At 40.2% G+C, this 21,870-nt stretch overlaps 1 protein-coding gene and 1 pseudogene across 5 annotated transcripts in view; both read right to left on the bottom strand.

The window, feature by feature from the left end:
- HIVEP1 (HIVEP zinc finger 1) overlaps positions 1 to 21,870 on the bottom strand; it is a 164,533-nt gene that overhangs the window by 62,003 nt on the left and 80,660 nt on the right. For all 4 annotated transcript variants that reach the window (XM_079776587.1, XM_079776589.1, XM_079776588.1 and 1 more), the window contains exon 3: positions 3,675 to 3,728. In XM_079776587.1, the coding sequence (XP_079632713.1) occupies positions 3,675 to 3,728 (54 nt within the window). The remainder of the gene's footprint in view (positions 1 to 3,674; positions 3,729 to 21,870) is intronic.
- LOC307103590 (STING ER exit protein-like) lies at positions 14,526 to 15,885 on the bottom strand (annotated as a pseudogene). The gene has a single exon. The product of its transcript is annotated as an STING ER exit protein-like (transcript).

Here is a 21,870-nt window from a genome sequence, read left to right as displayed (position 1 = left end):
TGTTTGTGACAGCAAAAAGGTAGAAGTAACTTGAATCATCCACAACAGAATGGAGGAACAAATCATTACACTCAATGAAGTATTATTCAGCAGTGAAAAGAAATAGCTACATCCAACAAAATGTATGAATCTTAGAAACAATGCTGAGTAAAAAAGTTGTTACAATTATGTAATTTTATTCTTCAAGCTCAAACTCAGTCAAAACTAAAAAGCAAACTCTTCAACAATATATAATTAATTCTAAGAACCACTAAAATGATGAACACTAAGTTGAGGAGAGTAAATACCACTACAGAGCAGACAGTGGCTGCAATAAAGACTAGCATGCGGGTTTATGCAACAGTATTAGCAATATGCCAGTTCTTAAATTGGGTATTAGCATCAAAGACTACCATGTTATTTTTATGTTTTATCATTTCAGATCTTACATATATTAATTTATATGTAAAATACTGTATGATAAACTTTAAAACAGTTTTGAAGCTTGATTCAAGAGACAGCACATAAACATTCTCCTAATAAACTGATCTATATTTCTTCCCGGTTTATCTTACACATATTTCTCCAGTACCACGTCAGTGACATTCACTATCTTATTTATTTATTATTTTTATTTACTGATTTGAGAGAGGAAGGGAGAGAGAAAGAGAGAGAGAGAAACATTAATTTGTTATTCCACTTATTTATGCTTTCATTGGTTGACCTGGGATTGAACACCCAACCTGGGTATATCTGGATAATGTTCTAACCAACCAAGCTACCTGGCCAAGGCCTTCCTATGTTATTTAACTGATGCACAATAATTTTATAAAGAATGTCAAACACACTGGATATTAAGAACAAGTAAATAGCACTGTAAGAAGTAACATAATGACAATTTGGAGAACTGTGTGAATATTTCATACTATATTTTCCCCAAAATTGATTAAAATCAAAATAAATCAAAGTAATCTGATTTTCATTCATAAACAGAAAGAATAAAATACATTAGCACAATTTAGTGCACTTCTACATTCTATTGGTGTGCAATAGGCAAAAGTAAGTTTCTTTGACAGTATATTACACAGATTAATCTTTCCTTAAAACTTTAGAAAACAGGAAAGAGAGCCATTATAATCTATCAATGAGCAAGTTTTTTGTGTTTTCTTTTTAAAGCCTACCATTATGTTAACTGCTTCTGAAGATAAATTAGCTACTTGTCCTAATGGTTTATAAAAAAAAAAAAAAGAGTGGAGAAAGAACCTTAAAATAAGTTAAGGACCACAGAATCTACAATGCAGACAAAGCCTTAGAACCTTCTGTGAGCATTGTAGAAAAAAAAAGCCAGATGTAGAAAGAAGTCAAACTTGCAGAGGAAATAAAAGCACAAAAAAATAGTGAAAAAGTGATCTATCTTAGATGAGTCATTTTAATCAATAACAAATAACTCGATTTTTAAGTATATTCTTCAAAGGAATAAACTTCTTTTAATAAAATAGCTCAGCAAGCAAAGATTTGAGAAATCTCAACACCTATGTTACGAAAAGATTTCTATCCCGTGGTGTTAAAGACAACACCTTAACACCAACTCCTTCATTATTTGAGAGAAAAACTACTTTATTTTTAATTTGCCCAGAATGTGTATATAAAAATGAAAGCCAAATAGTAATTCTAAGCAGTGAATTGCACAGAACAATGCTCATTTGGTATTCATCCTAGGTCTTAAGTAAGTATAGCCTGCCAAATGTAGCTCACTAGATTATTCTAAACCTCATTATCCACTTTCTTTTTCTAGAACCTTTGTTCCATTTCCTCCTTCCCACCAGGCATTTAGTTCACTGTTCTTCAAACTGTCACAGGAGTAAGAAAGAAGGAAAAAGAAGACAAGCACACATTTATTTTGCTACTTGAAGCAGCTCTAAGTCATTACTAGATGTGAAAAAGGTTAACTATGTAAAGGGAAGTTTAAGATCTATCATAGCCTAAGTATCTTACATGCTTTCTGCCTACAGCAATGTGGGGAAGGGATCTATAGTCAGCTTTTCAAAGGGACAGCATGGCTATGGTGACTTCTCTGCTCTTTCTAGACTTGCTTTTCCTTAAGAATGTCATTAAAGGTCTTATTTGACATGGACCTTCCATAGATTCCATGGAAGGAGGAGGTGGGGGCAGAGAAAAAAAGAGGAGGAGCACACTTCTTTAAGGTTGCTGCACATCACAGCATAACTATTCATACCAACACCAAATAATCTTGGGGATTTCACGGCCTGGTCCAAGGGATGGAGAACCTGGGCAGGCAGAGATTATTCCCACTAAAAATACCTAGTTAGGAACCTAACCAGATTTAAAAGATATTTTCTTAAAAAAGACTTTCAACTGAAATCCTACATGGCTAATCCATTCACTCTGTCAAAATATACCACTCTAATTAGAAGATCTAACAGGGACAAAGTAATAATAAATCATGAAATATAAATACCATAAAGAAAACTTTCTATCCTTTTAATCAATTTTACTCATTAACAGATAGTGTTAGAACTACCCACCTTGCTGTCTTCCCTCCCCACAAACTGTTGTACATTGAATTTTTTTCATATTACTTAGACAAATAATATATATGCTTTCTATGAGGAAAACCAATTTTTGCTTTTAAAATTACTTTTTATACAAAATTATACCCACTGTAATTAGCAAAAGGACACAAAGACATATAAATAAAAGTTTATCATTGTACAGATATATCTGTATATAAATCTTTTCAAACTTGATCAAATCCTATATATGGATGTGTATGTGTGTGTGTGTGTGTGCGCGCGTGCACGCATGTGCATGTGTTTTTGTGTGCTTTGGATCCAATAAAAAAATTGTATCGTATTTTACATGCTATATTGCAATTTCATTTTCATTTAGCAACAAATTCTCACAGTCAACTGAAATAATTAACATTTAAAAAAAGCTGTATAACATGCAAACATATTAATTTACTACAATGTATTCAATTACTCCTACACTGGCTAGCATTTAGGTTATTATAGTTGTCTTAGGTCTTGGCCATTTCAAAAAATACTGCATTATATGAGCGTACAGTACACACACACACACACACATGAACGCAGTCATCAGCATCCATTATACTGGTTCTATTACTGCTATGGGACAATCTCACAGACTCTCAAAAGAGCTGCAACAATCCTCACTCCTACCAGCACTTTCTCTCCTGCAACAATCGCACTCCTTTCAGCAATATGTAGGAAACTATTTATATGTAGGAAACGATTATAGAATATGCTATGTGGCTAAAACATTTCATAAAGCAAAGTCACATACTTTTAGGTATCAATTTTTTAAATATATTTTTATTGATTTCAGAGAGGAAGGAGGAGGGAGAGAGAGATAGAAACATCAATGATGAGAGAGAATCATCGATTGGCTGCCTCCTGCATGCCCCACACTGGGAATGGAGCCAGCAACCTGGGCATGTGCCCTGACCGGGAATTGAACCGTGGCCTTCTGGCTCACAGATCAATGCTCAATAATTGAGCCATGCTGGCTGGGCTAGGTATCAATTCTTTTAAAGTGATTTTTAATTGTGTGATATGCTTACACCAATTGATTTAGCAAAGCTGCAGTTATAAGGTGTCTATATAAGAATCTCTGCAAGAATAAAGTTTATACTGGAGTTGATTTTAATTTACCTTTTTTTGATACTTCTGCCCCATTAAGTTCTTTTTGTGCTTCTTCAATTTTGTCTAAGAAAAACAAAGAAAATTTTATAAATAAATTGATCATATACAAATAAGAAGTCAGTAAAATAAACATACTTCCTATAAACAGTTCCTAACACACAGGAATAAGTATTTGTTAAATGGATTATTTATGAAACAAATATGCATAAACTGGTAAAGTAATGACATATTTTCTTTTAAAATTATACTTACAATTTAATCCTTAGTCACAAAGACCATTTCCAATTAATTAATGTTTCCATGATATAAATAATTAGTGCATTTAAAATACTGAACTACAGTTAAAAATATGTAGTTGCTTAATAAAAGTAACAAAATAATACTTTCCTGATGAAGATATGTAAATGCCCAAAGGGATTTTTAGCAGATATAACAAATGCCTATTAGCTTAGAAAAGTCCAAGCAAAATCCACAGATGGCCTAAGACCTAAGTCGAACATGGAAGAAAGAAAAATAAAGGAAATGAGCTAAATAGCGCACAACACCTATCACTTTTGCCAACTCCTGATAACAGGACAGATTTATCTATGAATTGTGTGGTTAGAATAGTGCATTAAAGAGATACTATAAAAAAACTAATGACTACATTCATGAGAAATTCCAAGCCAAAACCTCCTGTCTATGCCACTTCTGAAGTCCTGTTCTATAGAAACAGAAAATAAATGTTTACTGGTGTTTTAAAAAACAATAACTAATGACTAAAGAACTGTTACATGTGCACAAAGTTTGAAAGATTAGGTATATCCCAGGAGCAATAACTAACGAAGATTTGGGAGGGCTGCTTAAGGAAGGAACGGGAGAGGGCGGCAACTGAGGGCCTACAGTTCTTCCATCTAAGGCTTGGCACAACTGGATTTTGTAAATTAGTACATGTTCTATTTGGGTAACAATTAATTTTAATTTTATAAAGATATACATATTTGATGACTATGACAGTATCCAACACCAAGTTTCAATACAGGGGTCTATGTACTAATTATAATTGTAAAAGTTATAAAATTCCCAAGATACTATTTTGTACTGAAATAAATGCAGTACCAATAATTATATAGTACTAGAGGCCTAGTGCATGAAATTCATACACTGGGGGATGGAGAGGGGTCCCCTCAGCCCGGCCTGCACCCTCTCACAGTCTGGGAGCCCTTGGGGGATGTCCGACTGATGGCTTGGGTCCACTCCCTGCCAAATGTCCAACCGCCAGCTGTGAGCCCGGCTTCTAGCTGAGCAGTGCTCCCCCTGTGGGATCACACTGACCACCAGGGGGCAGCTCCTGCATTGAGTGTCTGCCTCTTGGTGGTCATTCTGTCATTCAGTTGATTTGCATATTAGCCTTTTATTATATAGGATTTTAGATAGTCCATGGAAGTATAGTTTAAATGCTTTCAAAATACTGATACTTCAACCATTTGTGCCTTCTGGCATATACAATCAGCCCTCAAATGATCTCCGATGATAAACCTACCACTACCAGCTATAGAAGATGTTACCTCCAAAATGACATCCTTCCAAATAAATAAAAGACACAGATCCCACCACAGGCCCTTTCAACTTGGGACTACCTGCCTCTTCCCCCATCAATCTTGCTGAAAAGGCCAGAAATTCAGAAAACCTTTGATATACTGATCAAACTTCTTTCAGTCGCATATTTCTCCATCCAGTGTGCCACATCAAGGCAGAGGTGGAGCGGCAGAATAAAGGAAACAAGCTAGTTTGAAATATTAGACACGACATATCAGCAATGATCAGAAGCAACTACATTTTAATCCTGACAAATGCATTCCCCACAGCAGTGTCTACTTGCTTCCTGCTAATTATCAGATCAAGAATAAGATTTATAGAGACAACCTTATGAAATAATATAATTTTTCTTATTTATACACTTCATTTATTTCTCATGAAATGATGAGTGAAATTGAAAACAGCACTAAAAAGAACCTTATTAAATGTAGAAAGTGGACCCTACATTCAATAGCAATGTTACTTCAAAGAGAATAATACCAAATACATGGATAAAATCTATCCTATATAATCCTATGTAATAAGAGGAATATGCTAATTATCTGTTACTCTGTGATGTCAGGACCAATCTACAAGTGGTGGAGAGCTATAGGAGGGTGGGGCAGCGAGCTACAAGCAGAGAGCTACAGGGCGCGGGGTTGCAAGTTAGGAGCGGGACCAGCAGGCGGAGAGCTACAGGGGCACGGGGCAGCGAGCTATGAGCAGTGGAGAGCTGCCAGTGGCAGTGGGCAGGTGGCAGCTGAGGCAAGCGGCAGCAAGATACTCATGCTCAGATTATTAATATAAGTAACAAAAGGACAAGGCCCAGTTCTTAAAAATACAATACACTAAGTACATTGTAGACTTTCAATATGTAAATAAACACATCACAAAACTTAAATACATAGCCCTTGAAAAACACAAAAGGGAAAAACACTATTATTTCTATGCCAGCAGTTTGTCCAAACTTAGGAACCATAAATAATATATATGTATATATTATATATAGTCATAGTAGTAATACTGTGTTTAAGAGTTTATGCAAACATAAACTGGCGTTATATAATAAAACATTTTATTAACAGAATCAATTACGGCTCAAAGCAACAAAAATCCACAACAACATGTGTTAAAAGAATAGCTGCTATTTGTTTAGTATATTGAGGTTTGGCCACCTTCCATTTGTATTTTAATATAACAAATTCTTACAAAAATTACTTCAACTTACATTTGATCACTAAATTCTAGTATTTGTTTTTAAATTTTTCAATTAAGTTGTCTTTTTCTCTTTATAATAGTAGCATATACTAGTAAATCAGTAGATTCGGGTTATCTATTATGTTAGCTATAAGCATCCACTTCAACGCTCTCACCTAGAGCGCCAGTTCAATAGGTAACACAATCTTCAATTAGCAAGCTTGCAAACAGCTATTACTAAAAGCTTTTGCTTCAATTTTTATAATAGTCCTGTTTATACTTAACCTTTATTTTATGATTCTCTTGGTAAAATATAATGTTTTGAAGACCCACTCAAAACTATAGGGAAAGTAGTCATTTATTACATGCTCCTAATTGGTTTACACAGGCAATTTACTCATATTTAAAAGCAATATTTATCATTTTTTCACTATGATCCAGAGCAAGAAATATATTTTACATTTCAGCCAATTACACATGCATATATATGTCTACACATAAATCAGAAACAAACTCACCCACACTCTACTTTCTGTCCTTTCCTATTAAAAATGAAAAATGCCATCCTGCCCACTACACTGATTTCACAACCCACTTCTGGATTGTAAACCTGCAGCTTGAAATTCACTGATATAAGAAACAGTTATCAACATTTCTTTTTAACCCTGTTCCCTTTACCAAACCAAGGGTAACACTTCCCAGCAATAATATATCTCATTACAAGCCTTGATTGTGGGGTTGGGGGTGGCATGTTGTTTGGGATGGGATCTCAGGTTCTGAAACATCTTCCATCATGCCCTCCCCAATGGCACTGTTCTCTCAGGAGGTAACAATTTCACAGAGAACTATACATTTACAAATAAATAGTTTCTCTGTTGCTGTTGCTTATACATGCATATACATGCAAAATGGACACTCACACCTTGCTAGTAAACCTACTAGTAAAGTAAGCAATGCATTCTTACTGTTATGAACTCTTAAGAAACAATCTATTAGGGTTCAGGGAAGATGACCAAATACTCTATAAAAAATTATTTAATAAAGCAATCTTCAAATGGGCAGTAAGCACATGCTCTCCAAGCACTTTCATCCTATGGTGAAATGCCTCCCTCACCATCTCAGATGCCTAATCACCACTCTGTGAGAGACTTGGGATCCAGGACATTACAGCTTTGGGGACCAACCCACTAACCTGTTAGGATAAAAACACAAAAGCTGTGTGTTTTTATTGTATTAAGTGTCTACCCTGTGTTGGGTACAATAGAAAGAACTAGAGATAGTAAGAAAACAGAATGGCTCTCCTGGAGGGGCTTACAGATTATTATATCCTTCAAACAGTCATTTGAATATCAATTTGATCATAAATATAGAGCCTGAATTCCCATGTGGCATCAAAGTTCTTTGTGATCCCACAACCTCTCTGCCCCCCATCCCGACTCCCACCTTCAAGATGTCGCCCCTTTAGGACATCTTCTCTAACACCCTCATTGGGAGCTTGTCCTTCCCTTCTCGGTCACCACCAAACCTTGCATCCAGAACTCCATTCCTCTATAGTTGCATATCTCATGATCACCAGTAATAATGACATAAGATGGACCTGAATAATTTACTGATGGTATAAATGCTGACAATACCTGTCAAGTGACAGAGAGAAACACTGATACTTTCTGGAAAAGACAAAAAGGAATACCTGTACACAGTCTTGAAAATTGGCATTGGCTGGTTTCACTTAAGAGCCTAGCACTGCATCCTCTTCAACATTATAAATAATTTTTATGTTTGGGAAACACTGAAAGCACCTGAATAGACATTACTTCATTCAATCTATCAACTTACGTTATTCCTATCTTGAAAGTGATTTAGAAGTACAAACTGAAAGTTATAAAAATAGTCCCAGGGATGTAAATTATAGCATAGGGAATATAGTCAATAATACTGTAATTACTTTGTCTGATATCAGATGGATACTAGACTTATCAGGTTGATCACTTCATAAAACATGTAAATATCTAACCACTATGTTGTACACCTGAAACTAATATAATGTTGAATTTCAATTGTAATTGGAAAATAATTTTTTTTAATTAAATAAATAATTTCTACCTTGATTCTATCAGCTCAACCTTTCTTCTTGCTATTCTGATAGACACCCATCACCTCTGTTCTAACACTGCCTCTCATCACAGTCCTGAAAACAAAAAGTGGAAATGCTAACCAGAAATTCTATGAAGTAGATCCTAATAAACTGTAAAAGGCCTTTTATTTACTGAAAGAGATACCATCTGAATGAAAAAAATCACCATATGTGACTGTACTATTTTTACTACTGAATAAGCCTAACTCCTACGTCCCCTCATTACACATCGGTACAAGCTCCTTACTCACTGTTAACTGTGGGAGCTATTTTACTAAGGCTAAATATATGGCAATGGCGTAATGTTAAAAAGGCATCCAATACCCATAACCCTTTATAGACACTCTTCTAAATGAAGACTATCCTAGTGTTCACTACTAATTCAGCTACATAAATCTACCAATACAAGAAACACATTTGAACCTAAAAATTACACATCCCTATGTCACTGAGAAGGACGATACTTTACAATAATGTCAAATATGATGTGATCATCTAGCCTAGTAATATTTCAAATTGAAAAATATTGCTTCAAGTGAAAAAAATCAGACTCAACTCTATGCTAATGAATTTGAAAACTGTTACTAACTAGTAAAAATTCTAGAAAAACATAAAATTACTCAACTTGATCCAGGAAGAAAAGAACTCAACTAGGATAAGAACAATGGATGAAACTGAGAAATTTACCAAAGAGTAACAAAGAATGACCTTTTGTAAGGGTGCCAGGCTAGAAGGTTTTATTATCAAATTCTTTCCAATTCTGAAGACTAAAGCATTTCTTAAAATGAACACAAGATATCAGAAAAGGAGTTCTAAATAATTTCATAAAGCTGGGATAACCTGATACCAAAATGTGAACAAAGAGGCAGAAAAACCAACACTATAGACAAGTCTCATGCATGAATAAGGATGTAACAATCTTTATCAAGAACTATATTCAAAGATAAAAAAGTCATGGCCAAGTAGGGTGTAAATTAAATATGCAAAGGTATTTCAATAGCAGGAAGCATGTCATTATAAGCTGTAACAGCAAATAAGACAAGGGAGGGAAGGTAATCTACGGTAAATAATGTACAAAATGTACTTTAATAAATCATATCTATTTCTAATGCAAAAAAAAACCAACAAACAAAAACCTTCAACAATGAATATACAGGGATATACTTCATCATATCTATATATATAAAAAGCCAGTGACGGTAACGCCATAACAACTGGAACGACAGGTTGCTATGATGCCCACTGCAGCCAGCGAACTGGCCTGATGCGGGGGTGAGATCAGCCGGCCAACCTCCCACAGCCCCTCCCACCAGCTGGCCCCGCCCTGGTTCGGCCTCTCCCACCCCATCTCCCATGGCCCCTCCCCCCAGCCAGCCCCACCCCCGGTGGGTCCCCACCACCCCAATTGGTCCACAGCCCCTCTCCCTGACCGGCCCCACCCCTGATCAGCCTCTCCCACTCCACCGAGGGCGGGGCATCTGGCCAACATCCCATGGCCCCTTCCCAGCCACTGACCTCCAATCAGTCCCCCCATTCCATTTGGGGGTGGGGCCAGCTAGCCCATAGCCCCTCCCCACAGCCAGCCCCACCCCAATTGCCCCCCCACCCCAATCAGGGGCGGGGTCTGCTGGCCAATCGCCACGGCCCCCATCCCAGCTGGCCCATCCCTGATTGGGGCCTGATCAGGGCTGGCCGGCCAGCCAACCTCCCGCTGTCTCCTCTTCCCAACAGGCCTGGCCCCGATCCACAGATTGGGGCCAGGCCTGCCGGACCCCACCGGTGCACGAATTAGTTAATCTAATAAAAATCCCCAAAGGGCCTCTAGTTAATCTAATAAAAATCCCCAAAGAAATGAAAAGAATGAACTGGGGGATCAGAGAGAAACATGGTCCAGGGAAGGTTGTTTGGTTTGGTGTGCTTTCAAAGGTGTTTACAGACCCAAAGGGAGGAACCAATAAAAAGAGAGAAAACCTTCCCTATCCGGTTTGGCTTAATGGATAGAGTGTTGGCCTGTGGACTGAAGGGTCCTGGGTTCGATTCCGGTTAAGGGCACATGCCTGAGTTTTGGGCTCGATCCCCAGTATGAGGTGCAGGAGGCAGCCAATCAATGATTCTCTCTCATCATTGATGTTTCAATTTCTCTCTCTCCCCACTCCCTTCCTCTCTTAGAAATCAATAAAAGTATATTTTAAAATATTTTTAAAAATAAAATAAAAAGAGAGAAAAGATACAAGAAAGAGTGGAGGATAAAAGGGGCAAGTTCTGGAAACAGTGGAAGACAACAGCCAGAGTCTAGAGCAGTGGTTCTCAACCTTTCCAATGCCGCGACCCTTTAATACAGTTCCTCATGTTGTGGTGACCCCCAACCATAAAATTATTTTCGTTGCTACTTCATAACTGTAACTTTGTTACTGTTATGATTCGTAATGTAAATATCTGTGTTGTCCAATGGTCTTAGGCAACACTGCTAGCGGTTCTCAACCTGTGGGTCATGACCCACAGGTTGAGAACTGCTGCTGTAGAGCCTAAGACCATCAGAAAACACAGATATTTATTTACATTACAATTCATTAACAGTAGCAAAATTACAGTTATGAAGTAGCAACGAAAATAATTTTATGGTTGGGGGTCACCACAACATGAGGAACTCTATTAAAGGGTCGTGGCATTAGAAAGGTTGAGAACCACTGGTCTAGAGGGAGGGTTGGTTCTGAACAGGGAGATACATAGGGCGATTCTTTGAGGTCTGAGAAAAGAAAAGGAAGTAGGTAGAGGTCAGCTGCACAGTCTGCTGATGGAAAAGATGAGTTTGTGGGAGCTCAGATCCAATTACCGTATTTTCCGGCATATAAGACGACTGGGCGTATAGAAGATTTTCCTGGGTTAAAAAGTCGTCTTATATGCCGGAAAATACGGTACCCAAATTTTACTGAGATAAGAGGCATGGTTGTCCACAAAGAGAAAGGAGTTTAGTGTTTGTGTAAGAGGTCTCAGAGACTGATAAGAAGTAGGCAAAGTTACAGTGGGAGTGGAAGAGCTGACCAATTTGAAGGACCAGCAAAACACTAAGGAACAGCAACCAGGGGTCTGTAAGTGTGGAGAGTCACAAATTTTTGGTGGCTCCAGTGTGCAGAGCAGTGTTACTTATTCTAACGAAGTGTGGCAACCTGGATGAAGGAATGGAGAAGGAGTGCCAAATATGGATTTTTCCAGAAGGACAAAGAATTCAGTGAGATGAGGTACTGAGAGCCATTCATTTGATCAACCAAATATGCAAGGTGGGTAAGTGGCAAGGAAGGAAGTGAGAAAGGAGATACAGGTTCTAAGAATAGGGGAGGAGAGCTGAGTGTTTGAGGACCTCAAAAAATCTGGATAGAGGTTGTAATCAATTTTTGATAAAAGGCTTCAAGGGTTATAAAAAGATCCAAACTAGCTTTGGGAAAAGGTAGAGATGAAAGACATGAACAATCTCATAACATCTATATATAAAAAACCCTAATATGCAAATAGACCAAACGGTGGAACAACTGAACCAAACAACAGGTTGCTATGACGTGCACTGACCACCAGGGGGCATGTGCAGAACATGGTGGGCATCGGCAGCAGGCGGATGGTGGAGCAGGTGAGCCAGGGCACCAGACCAAGGTAGGGTGCCGGTCACTGTCATCGGGGTGAGCCTCTGGTGGTTACTGAAAATTCTTTGCTCCTGTGCACCACGGTCCCACCCGGCGCTCGAACCTGCTGCCAGTAACGGCCCCACTTGCACCCACTGCCAGTGCCCAGAGCCAGCTCCGATCACTCGGTACCATCAGTGGGTGTGAGCAGCAGCTGCCAGCCCCAATCACCCCTCAGGGCTTCTCTACTTCCCCCTGCTCCTGAGGGGCAATCAGGGCCAGCAGCCTCCGCTGCCACTCACACCCGCTGCTGGCACCGGCCCCACTTGCACCCGCAACCGGCGCCACCACTTGCACCTGCTGCTGGTGCTGGCCCCAATCACTCCGCGCTGTCAGTGGGTGCGAATGGAGCCTGCACCGTCAGCACATGGATGGAGCGGCGGCAGGAGTGGGGCTGCCAGCAGACAGGGGACTGGGGGCTGTGGCGGGAGGGGCCAGGCAGAGGCCCAGATGATGGGCCAAGACCTGCCCTGTGCCCACTGCAGCCTCGCGGCCCACAGTTCCTTTCAAGGTGAATGAATTCATGCACTGGGCCCCTAGTATTATGATAATGAGTTAAGGAATAGCAAAGAAGATTAGGAACAAAATATGCCATAATAACATGTAAAGTGGCTACTCTTGTTATACTTTTATGGCTTGTCCTTTGAAAAATTGTTCATTTATCCTTTTCAGAAAGCATGTACCCATTGTGATACTGAGCAAATTTAACAGTTCAAAGAGAAAAGTAGACATAAGCTCCAACGTGCTTTTTTTTTCCCAAAAAAATCTTTAAACATTTTATTAAAGACCAACTACTTTACAAACCAGAGATACTTAAACACTGATCTAGTCATAGTTTCTGTATAGCTAAATAAGTTGCATCAAATGGACAAAAATAGTACAGAAGACACATATATAGAAAGATTTTTAAAATTCACCTCTAGAAAGCAGGTCAGATGGACTCAAAGACTTCACTGAATGTAGGAAGCAACATAAAGCCTTTTGCTGGTGCATAAAGGTAGGAGCCAGTCCATGCAGTCAATAAAAAGTTCTTTTACTCATGGACACGAACAACAGTGTGGTGACTGCCGGGGGGGGGGGGGGGGGGAGGAAGTGGAGGAGGGTAAAGGGGAGATCAATGGTGATGGACAGAGACTTGACTTGGGGTGGTGACCACACAATCCTCTCTAATAAAATGGTAATATGCAAATCAACCATCACTCCGCTACACAAGCCACGCCCACCAGCCAAGCCACGCCCACCAGCCAATCAGGGCGAGTATGCAAATTAACCCCAATCCAAGATGGCTACAGCCACAGAGAGCAAGGTTTCCCAGGTAACAGAGCAAGCCAAGCTTTCCATAGCCTTTGCAGGCCTAAGCCTCCACTCAAGCTACAAAGTTTCAATTATAGAAGGTAAACAAATTCAAACAATTGGCGGCAGAATGGAGCTTGAGAGAGCAGACCAGGGTTGCCGGCGGCAACAGGGGAAGAAAAGCTTTCTGCACACCCTGGCTGGGCTCACCCGCTTAAGGCTACAAACTTTCAATTGTAGAAGGTGAATTAACTGCCACAGAAATGGCTGCCGCCCCAGAAATGGCTGCTGCCCCAGACTACAAAGTTTCAATTGTAGAAGGAAAATAAATTACAGATACCAGGGCCTCCGCTTGGGTTGCCAGTGGGCGTGGCCAGCCTGCAAACCACCACAGGCCCCTCACTCAGGCCGCCCCACGCCCCAAGGGAACCCCCACCCTTATCTGTGACACCCTTCAGGACAAACCAACTGGCCCCCACACGTGCACCAGGCCTCTATTCTATCTAATAAAAGAGTAATATACAGATTGACCATCAATCCAACACACAATATGCCTGCCCCCATGTGGACACAAGATGGCCACTACAAGATGGCCAGCAGGAGAGGGCAGTTGGGAGGCACCTGGCCTGCAAGGGAGGGCAGTTGAGAGGGACCAGGCTTGCAAGGGAGGGCAGTTGGAGGTGATCAACCCTGCAGGAGAGGGCAGTTAGGGGTGACCAGGCTGGCAGAGGAGGGAAGTTGGGGGCAAACAGGCTGGCAGGGGAGTAGTTAAGCATCAACCAGGCTGGCAGCGGAGTGGTTAGGGGGTGATCAGGCTGGGAGGCAGAAGCAGTTAGGGGCAATCAGGAAGGCAGGCAGGCAAGCAGTTGGGAGCCAGCAGTCCTGGATTGTGAGAGGAATGTCCGACTGCCCGTTTAGGAGTCCCAGATTGGAGAGGGTACAGGCTGGGCTGAGGGACAACCCCCCGCCGTGCACGAATTTCGTGCACCGGGCTTCTAGTACAATATACAGATGATGTGTTATAGAACTGGACACCTGAAACCTATATAATTTTGTTAACCAGTGTCACCCCAATAAATTAAATTAAAAGGATAAAAATTTATTTTTCCTTCTGGCCTAAATGCTTGTTTCTAGTCTGGGTTCAGAGAAAGGTCCTGATCATTTGAACTGGTTGTCAATTAAAGTCCCCTTCATTTTTGCTTCCTTGGCTTCCAGTTCAGCCAGCTCTTGCAGCCGCCTTTTGCTCATGCCTTTGCGCTCCAACTGTTTTTCAATCACTTTGGCATTCTGTGCATACGAGTCAGCAACTTCCCAAGCCTCAATCTCCTCTTCCTCTTCATCAATAGTAGACACAGTGACAGAGCTGAACTCGCCCATGTCTTTAGTCTGTTTGGTCATCATCACCTTCTTAGGAGGCTCTTGCTTCTGAGTATATATATTCGTTTTGCCAAAACCCTGACCAAACTTGACTACTGCTCCTTCCACAATGAAGGTCATGGGGGCATTCTTTGGCTGGGACTGGTAGAAGAGTGGCAGTCCACACTTTGCACGCTTCTTCCTGTACTGTCGTTCAATGCCTTCAGGCCTGCGAAGATACAGTTTCCTCGTCTTCTGTGTTACAAAACTTGTGGGCATGTTTGGCAGCATCAATCACCCGGGACCTATCCCGGGGCCTCATAGGCAATTTCTCCAGCTGACAGTCCAGCACCAGAACCACCTGGCCGCACAGACAGTAGTACACATGGAGGGGCTTCTCGCCGTTGTCATATTCCTCCCGGTCCCGGGTGTCGGAGCAGACAACAGATCTGGATACAACTTTAGGCATAGTTCAGAGACTCCAACGTGCTTTTAAAATTATGAATCAACTAAGTACAATGTTTCTTCCATAAGAAAATCATATTGATATCAAAACTGACCATGAAAATAACAACATGTACACAGAGATAAAATAAATGTGTGATACTGAACCATCTAAGGCTTTTAAATTATTTTTTTGCCCCTGTAATAACATCTGGTTTCACTTTACAGGCAGTTACTTAGTTGTGATCATAGAGCTGAGAACTGTGTCTTGTCAGGCCATTGCTCAAATGCTGAGCTTTTAAAAGTGGGGTAATTATACCTTTTTATCCCTAGAGGGTGCTAAGGCCACTGACTGTTATGGTTGGGCACATATTTCCTAAGAAGTAAAAAGCAAAGCAAACTCCCAGTCTCCTTCCCAGAGCCTCACACAGGTTGGAAGAGAGCCATGCCAAGGGGGTAAAATGGGAGTTGAAAAGTTGGCCATGTTACAACACCCCAAAACTCAAACTCTGCTGCATATGAAAAGTCGCATAATATTAGAGGCACTTAAACATCCTAACACTGAGGCTGAAGTAAAAAGCAAAGCAAACTCCCAGTCTCCTTCCCAGAGCCTCACACAGGTTGGAAGAGAGCCATGCCAAGGGGGTAAAATGGGAGTTGAAAAGTTGGCCATGTTACAACACCCCAAAACTCAAACTCTGCTGCATATGAAAAGTCGCATAATATTAGAGGCACTTAAACATCCTAACACTGAGGCTGACCCCACACCAATTAAATCAGCAGTAAAAAAGTTTCCCAGGTGATTCCAACATACAGCCAAACATGAAAACCAATGTTTAAATTACAGATATTATCAGGTCTTTAAAATTATATAAAATGCTAATAGGGGAAAAGTCTCATCAGCCATCCCTTGGCAGCAATTTTTTATCCAGTAGCAGGGGCAGCAGCAGGGACATTATCTGTCTGTCTTATCAAAGGAGCTGCTGAGTTAGTGACTACCAAGGAGGATAAGGAAGGGAGAGCTCTTTGTGCACTTTGGGGCTAAGGATATCCAATTAAACTTTACTTCTGGAAAACAAAGCCAAAGCATAGATTCTTCATAAGTATAATACCCAAAATAGGCCTAATGTTTATTATTAATGTAAGCCCTAAACTAGAAAATCAATTTCAACCTAAAATTCAATTTCTGAAAAATTTAAAACTATTTAAAAATAAACTAACGTAATAAACTATTGTGAAAAGATACTGAAAATTGACATAGATTAATACAGTTTTCTAATAATCACATTAAAATACTTTGCCCATTGTGATTTAGATATTATTATTATTAGAGTATGACAGCACTGGTTTCCTCTTCCCATTTGAAATTTTTGATGTACTGACTGGAAGGAGGTAGTCATGGTAACTATGGTGGGAAGAGAAAGGAATATGAAGACAGAGTGTTCTTATACTGAGAGGCTAAATGCCAGATTTATTTGGGTTACTAACCCAGTAACAGATTAACACAGGTACACATTCATGTATATACCACCATGTGTGCATGCACATGCACATGTATACATGCACGTGCGCACACACACACACACACACCACAAACATATACCACAAACACACACATCCTGAACTCAGGGCTAAAGATGTAGATGTAGAAATGGTTGAAGGAGACCCAGGAGATGTGGATCTCAAAGACTGAAAATAACTTTCTGGCTCTTCAGTCTGGCTATGTCTCCCATTCCCAGTCAGCAAATAGCATATTGATTCTTCCCTACAATACATTTTCTAAAGGCCCTAATTTAAAAAATAAAGGAGGAAAGAGAGGGAAGGAGGGAGGGAGGGAGGGAGGGAGAGAGGCAGGGAGGGAGGGAGGGAGAGAGGCAGGGAGGGAAGGAGGGACTTAAATAAAGGTGTTGCTATTTTACCTAGGGCAAAAATATAGAAATGAAGCATAGTTAACTCTAGCTAGCTGACCAACTGCATGCTGCCACCCTGTGTGTGCCTGGGGGCTCTTCTTGGCACAGCTTCATCTCCTGGAAGCCCACTCATCATTCATTCATCATCAGGAAACAAAGCTGAGTGTGCCAGGAACTGTGACAACTGTACTATGCATTGGGGTAAATAATATCTTGGTATTTCAGATTTCTGATTTCACTGGTTGCATTTTGTTATCTCAAACTACTGTAGATACAAATAAATTCATATCCTTCAAGAAGTGAAAAAAAAGAGAGATGACAAAGATGAGAAATGTGGGGGAAGAAGGGAAATGGTGGAGATAACTGTACAAAGCCCTTTGAGTAAGAATATTTAGAGGCACAGAAGACTGGAAGGAAAAACAGCAACAAAATTTTTTTAGATCTAAGTAGATGAAATATCATTTGGGGGTAAATAATTTTTCAATATTTCAGTTTTCTACTACAGACCCCGCAAACAACTATGACTTGTGATCTTCCCAGCTACCTGCCCCTAATTTTATCTGATTTTTATCTTTTTTTTATTTCAAAGAGCATGCCATATTTCAAATCTACACACATATATATAACTGGTAACTCATATAAAACCAAGCCATAAATAGCTATGTTAGACAAAAAACAACAACACACAAACAAAAAAAACCCATGTTCAAATATAATCTAATAATATCTAAAGAATATCTGGAAATTTAAAAGCAATCAGTTAAAACAATCTTTAAAGAAATGTATTTATATATTTGACCATCTAAAAACAGACCAATGGCCCACCTGGCGTGGCTCAATGGTTGAGCTTTGACCTATGAACCAGGAGGTCATGGTCTGATTCCTGGTCAGGATACATGCAGGGGTTGCATGCAGGCTTGATCCCCAATGTGCAGTGTGCAGGACACAGCCGAGCAATGATTCTCTCTCTTCTCTCTCATCACTGATATTTGTCTTTCTTTCTTTCTTTCTTCCTTTCTCTCTCTCTCTCTCTCTCTCTCTCTCTCTCTCTCTCTCTCTCTCTCTTCCTTTCCTTCTCTTCTCTTCTCTCTCTCTCTCTCTCTCTCTCCCCCTCCCTCTCTCTCTCTCTCTCTCTCCCCCCCTCTCTCTCCCTTCCTCCCTCCCTCTCTGAAATCAATAAAAATATATTTAAAAAAAAAGAAAACCAGACCAATGGTAGAAAATTCTGTAGAACAACAACAACAACAAAAGTTTCTTTGACAAGTAATTTGCAAAGAAAAAAAGACTCTTTGAAATATCTATAGATCAGAAGAACATAAAAGACATGAACCTATAAAATATGTAAAACTTATTTGTCCTGAGTTTAAAATATTTAAAAATCATCAGACTGCAGAAAACTGGAAATGTAAACAGTTATAGGATATTTGATCACTTAGGAAATTGCTTTTTTACATATCTTAAAACTATTGTGATTAAATAAATTTTTACATTCCTTATCATTTGGAGCATATAGAATGAAAACATATGAATTAAATAATATATCTGAAGTCTCCTTTAAATAGTATGGAAGGGGAAGTGCTTAGGATGGTAAATGAAAAAATACTAGCTATTGCTGTTAATTACTAAGCTGAATGACAGGCAAATCGAGGTTTATTACACCATTTTATTTTGTAACCATTTTGAAACTTCCACAATGAAAAGTTTAAAAAAGGAACAAAAGAAGCCCAGTGTTTTTTTAAAAAACTAAGTTTACAAAAGTATTGTTAATGTATTGTTACAGTGTTATAGTTCAAATAGTAATGTTAAGCAAGAAATGATATATAACAATGTTTAAGTAAATAAAGCAAAGTATCTAAAGGCAAAGCACATAGTAGGCATTCAATAAAGGTCACTGCCCCCAAAAATAATCACAGTCAAGAGGAAATTAAATAATTTCTGAACTACCACTAGGAGTCAGGTTTATACATACCAAAGCTGAAAAGAATAACAATAAGAATAGAAAATTATTTCTAGAAATATGATAGCCAGTGCTTTTTTTTTTTCTTGATAGTTAGTGTTCTTAATTCCTTTTGGTAAGGCAGGAGAAGGGTACAAATTTGAAGACTGAAAAACTTTACAAGATACCAAGTTTTTTAAATAATCAAAAATCAAAATCCCAGGCGAACCATGTATATCATTTACTTCCATTTGTGTCAAAATATAAAAATGAATGTGGGTATGAAAGGATACATGAGTCACTGCTGCTGGTGTGTACAGTCACCCCTGGAGAAGAAAGATGTCTATTTCACTGTACTTTTTACCTGTCTTTCCTGTTTGAATCACTTAATATAACAAAAAGTACAATATATGAAATAAAAATTCTCTGGATGGTATTAACAGCATATGAAACACTGGGGGAAGAAAAGCTTAGTGAACTTGAATACAAGTTAAAACAAATTATCCAAACAGAAGCACAAAGAGAAAAGACTGAAAAATAACACAGTTTCAATGATCTGTAGAGCAGTGTGAAATAATCTAACATACATGTAATTAAAGTCCCAACAGGAGAGGAGAGAGAAAACTGCAAAGAAAGAATAGCTGAAGAAATAATGGCAGGTTTTTACCCAAATTTGACTAAAATCATTAACCTACAGATCTAAGAAGCTCACTGAACTCCAAGAAGAATGAATATAAATGAAACAGCACATAGGCATGTCACAGTGCAAGTGCAGAATATTGGGGTATGGGGGTTGTGACAACAGACTTTTAGAGTGCTGGAGAGAAAAAAAATGCCAAACTAGATTTTTCTATTTAGCAAATTTATCCTTCAAAATGAAAGCAATAAAGATATTTTCAAGTAAACAAAAGTTGAGAAAATTTGTTACCAATACTATGAGCAATGCTAAAAGTACTGAGTTAGACTGATGGAAATGAAATCAGATTAAAGTATGTATCTTTATTTAATACTAGTGGCCTGGTGCATGAAATTCATGCACATTAGAAGGGAATTAATTATAGGAGATACTTTAATATTGCGGGTATCTGGCTCCCTCCTCCCTCCTGACAGAGTCTGGGCTGGCACCCAGGGAAACACAGCATCAAATCTCTGCCAGCGCCCACGGGGACACAGCATCAAGCCCCTGCCAGTGCCCACGGGGATGCAGCGTCAAGCCCCCGTCTACTCGCGTGAGCCTCACAGCACACACAGCCCCACCCACCTGTACAAGCAGGCTGCCTAGGGCGACCAGGCCAGCAGGGGGGTTAGTGAGGTACGACCAAACAACTGAACAGCAGGCTGCATGGGGTGACCAGGCCAGCAGGGGGGGCAGTTAGGGGAAACAAGGCCGGCATGGGGGCAGTAAGAGGCAACCAGGCCAGCGGGGGGTGCAGCTGGGGGCGACCAGTCCAGCAGGGGGGCTGTTGGGGGTGATTAGGCTGACAGGGGGGACAGTGAGGGACGACTAGGCCGGAGGTAGGGGGGCAGATGGGGGCGACCAGGCCAGAAGGCGGGGGCAGTTAGGGGTGACCAAGCCAGCAGAGGGGAGCAGTTGGGGGTGACCAGGCCGGCAGGGGGGGCAGTAAGGGGTGACCAGGCTGGCAGAGGGGGGCAGTTAGGAGCAACCAGGCAGGCAGGGAGGGGGGCAGTTGTCGGCGACCTGGCTGGCAGCGAGGGGGCAGTTAGGGGCAACCAGGCCAGCGAGGGGGGGCAGTTAGGGGAGACCAGGCAGGCAGGCAGGTGAGTGATTAGGAGCCAGCAGTCCAGGATTGTGAGAGGGATGTCCGACTGCCGATTATCCCCCGAGAGGTCCTGGATTGAAGAGGGTGCAGGGTGGGTTGAGGGAACCCCCCTCCCGTGCACAAATTTCATGCACCAGGCCTCTAGTAGAAGATAATGATAGATAGCATTGGGCCCTTTGTATATTAACTGGTTATGAACAAATATTTATTTACTAGAGGCCCAGTGCACGAAATTCGTGCACTGGGGAGGGTGTCCCTCAGCCCAGCCAGCACCCTCTCCAATCTGGGACCCCTCGGGGGATGTCCGACTTCAGATTTAGGCCCGATCCCGATCAGGCCTAAACCTGAAGTCGGACATCCCTCTCACAATCTGGGACCACTGGCTTCTAACCGCTCACCTGCCTGTCTGATTGCCCCCTAACTGCTCCTCTGCCAGCCTGATTGCCCCCAACTACTCTCCCCTGCTGGCCTGATCACCCCCAAGGCTTTTATTAGTATAAATATGACCCTTCACAGAAAATTTTACTAACCCTGCTTTACAATAAGGGCTTGACAATTTAATCATTGGGACCAGACACCAAGATTTCCTTTCTTTGAATAGTGGAGGGAATAATTATCTTGTCTTTAAGTTGCCCTAAAATTAAAATGAGATAATGACTTAGAAAAGTATAAAAGCACCATATAAAGACAACTGTCTTTTTCATGTACTGAAAAGACAATAAAGTGGTAAAATGAAAAACACTATTTTTTTATTCTCCCCCTTCCTTCCTTTACAGCCTTTATTTAAACTTTGAAATTTATAAAAATTTCACTCCAATTTTCATTTCTTTACATTCAATATTATTTTGTATTGGTTTCAGGTTTTATATTAGTTACAGAATAGTGGTTAGACAATCATATACTTTACAAAGTGTTCCCCGATA

Source organism: Cnephaeus nilssonii (assembly GCF_951640355.1).
Source record: "Cnephaeus nilssonii genome assembly, chromosome: 7".
NCBI lineage: Eukaryota > Metazoa > Chordata > Mammalia > Chiroptera > Vespertilionidae > Cnephaeus > Cnephaeus nilssonii.
This window is presented reverse-complemented; position numbering and strand designations above follow the sequence as displayed.